The 2,095-nt window shown below is 54.8% G+C and overlaps 1 protein-coding gene across 1 annotated transcript in view; it reads right to left on the minus strand.

The window, feature by feature from the left end:
* Positions 1-841: 841 nt before the first annotated feature.
* Positions 842-2,095, minus strand: part of LOC105529929 — a 15,333-nt gene continuing 14,079 nt past the window's right edge. The window contains exons 2-3 of the mRNA XM_011967211.1: positions 1,718-2,087; positions 842-1,403 (exon numbers count right to left, since the gene is read on the minus strand). Coding sequence (XP_011822601.1) covers positions 1,078-1,403; positions 1,718-2,087 — 696 coding nt within the window. The 3' untranslated portion in view covers positions 842-1,077. The remainder of the gene's footprint in view (positions 1,404-1,717; positions 2,088-2,095) is intronic.

A 2,095-nucleotide genomic window follows, 5' to 3' on the forward strand; every position in this document is an offset into this window, starting at 1 on the left:
TAAAAACTTAGTCCAAATAACGGTGGGAACTTCATTTTTTTCTAATATGTAGGAGAGAATGTCTTGGCCTTGGAAATGAGCATCCCTGGACATGGTTTCCTGGTCTTTCTGAAGCAGGCCCTCTTCACCCACAGGTCTTGGCATCGCTCCCTCACTGTGTGCCATCTGGCCAGGGACCAGCTTCCCAAATCTGCCTTAGCAACTAGCTCTGCCTGTGCTCAGGAGGCTGTTTTAAACAACCTCTTCCTGAGGAGATTACAGTGACCTCTCAGAGCTCATAATTTTATGTTCTCTGAAAATTCTAGGCTTTATTGAGGGCAAGAACAATTTTCGAATACACTCCCTCCCCACCTAATTACCCACCACAGTGTCTGGCATATAAATAAAAGGAGTACAGAAAATATATTTATTGAATGAATTGTCTAATTGCCACCCAGTATCCTGGGGTTGGAAATTGGGCAGAGAATCTCAGTGCCAGTGGCAGGCTCCCTATCCTGGTGGGATACACCCTGTGTCTGCTCTTTTTGCTAGGCCTCCACAGAGGTATCTAGTGTGTGTTTCTATACAGGGCAGTCCACATCAAAGCCATGCTGCAGTACAATCAGTCTCTTACTCAAAATTTTCAAGTTTGAGCTTTAATCTAATCCTTGTCTCCAAAACACTTCTGGCTTCATCTCCCAGCTCCCTAAACTTTTTTCGTTTTCGTGTGTGTGTGTGTGTGTGTGTGTGTGTGTGTGTGTGTGTGTGCGGGGGGTATCAAATCTTTTATTGGACCCGTGGTCAATTGAGGAAATAGGAAAAACCTGATACTGAAGGACTTTGGAAATAAAACAGGAAAGACGAAGGGTGAGAAATTTATTCAGATTTCTTCATAATTCCCCCCAAAACCTCCAACCACGTTGCCAGTCCTTGGGTGCTGCGGTTGGTCGCGGAGAGGGGCTGTGTGGAGGTGACCTTCTGGTAGACGGAGACCCGCTTTTCAGACTCTCTGGCACAGCAGGCGGGCCAGGAAGGAACATTTGGGCCACTATCACTCTTAGCTCTGCCAAGCCTGACTTTCTCTTCTCTAGTTTCTTTTCAACCGGAGGGACAAGTGTGGGGATCCGCTTTGGACTCCAAGGCCCTGCCCGCACTGGCAGCACCAAGCGGGTGTAGAATGACTCGAAGGAGCAGGGAAGGAAGATGGGTGTCAACTGTCCCGGCCAGTGGCTGCGTGTGTGTGTGTGTGAGAACAGGGAAAAGGCCACCCTTTCCCGTGTTTCTCCCGTCTCCTCGGTTCTTGGAGATCCGCAGGGCTGTCCCAGGTAACTCCGAGTTGCCCTGGGTCGCTGGGGCTTGATCCGCATGCTCCTCCGCTAGCCCGTTCCGGCGTTCCACAGCGCCCCGCCGCTCGGTGTGCACGCCTGGGTGGGACACAGTAACAGCCCCTACGCCGCCAACGCAAAAGCAAAAACAACCGTACACCCCATCGCAGTCGCAGCTTTTCTCCGCAAGGTAAGTTGTTTATTCGTCGCCGTTTTGGCGAACCTCCCTGGACAGCTGCGGCAGCGACGGCAGCTGCGCCGCGGGCGCCAAGCTCCCAGCCTCTTCCTTCCTCCGCCCTCTCAGGGCTGCCTCTTACCCTCACCCTCTTCCCTCCTATCCCCGCCTTTTCTCTTCTTGCCCTCTCGTGGGCCACGCAAACACCCGGAGACACCCTCTGCACTTGGCTACTCACACTGCGGCTTAACCCAGCCGACAAGGCACGCTTGCCAAAGAGGCGCGGGTGTGCGTGTGCGGGGTCCGCGTTCAGAGGCCAAAGGAGGGTGGCGTGGTAGAGCCCTTCTCCTCCCGGCCGCGACCCCTTGCCCACTCTCTTTCCCTAATCTCGGCCTGCCAGCAAAAGTGACACCTGAGCAGGGACTGGGCGGTGTAGGCTGCAGGCCCGCTGGTCCGGCAGCTGGGAGAAAACAGAGCAAGGGGCGGGGACAACGAGGAGGAGCGGGAGGAGGGACGAGCGGAGAGGCCGCCACCTGGCACTGAGTGATGTGCACTCTAGCCAATGAACGTGCGGGACTCCGACGTCGGGGCGGGAGGTCGGGGGCGGGCTCAGTGG

This window comes from Mandrillus leucophaeus, unplaced genomic scaffold, assembly GCF_000951045.1.
Source record: "Mandrillus leucophaeus isolate KB7577 unplaced genomic scaffold, Mleu.le_1.0 Scaffold792, whole genome shotgun sequence".
Classification (NCBI taxonomy): Eukaryota; Metazoa; Chordata; class Mammalia; order Primates; family Cercopithecidae; genus Mandrillus; species Mandrillus leucophaeus.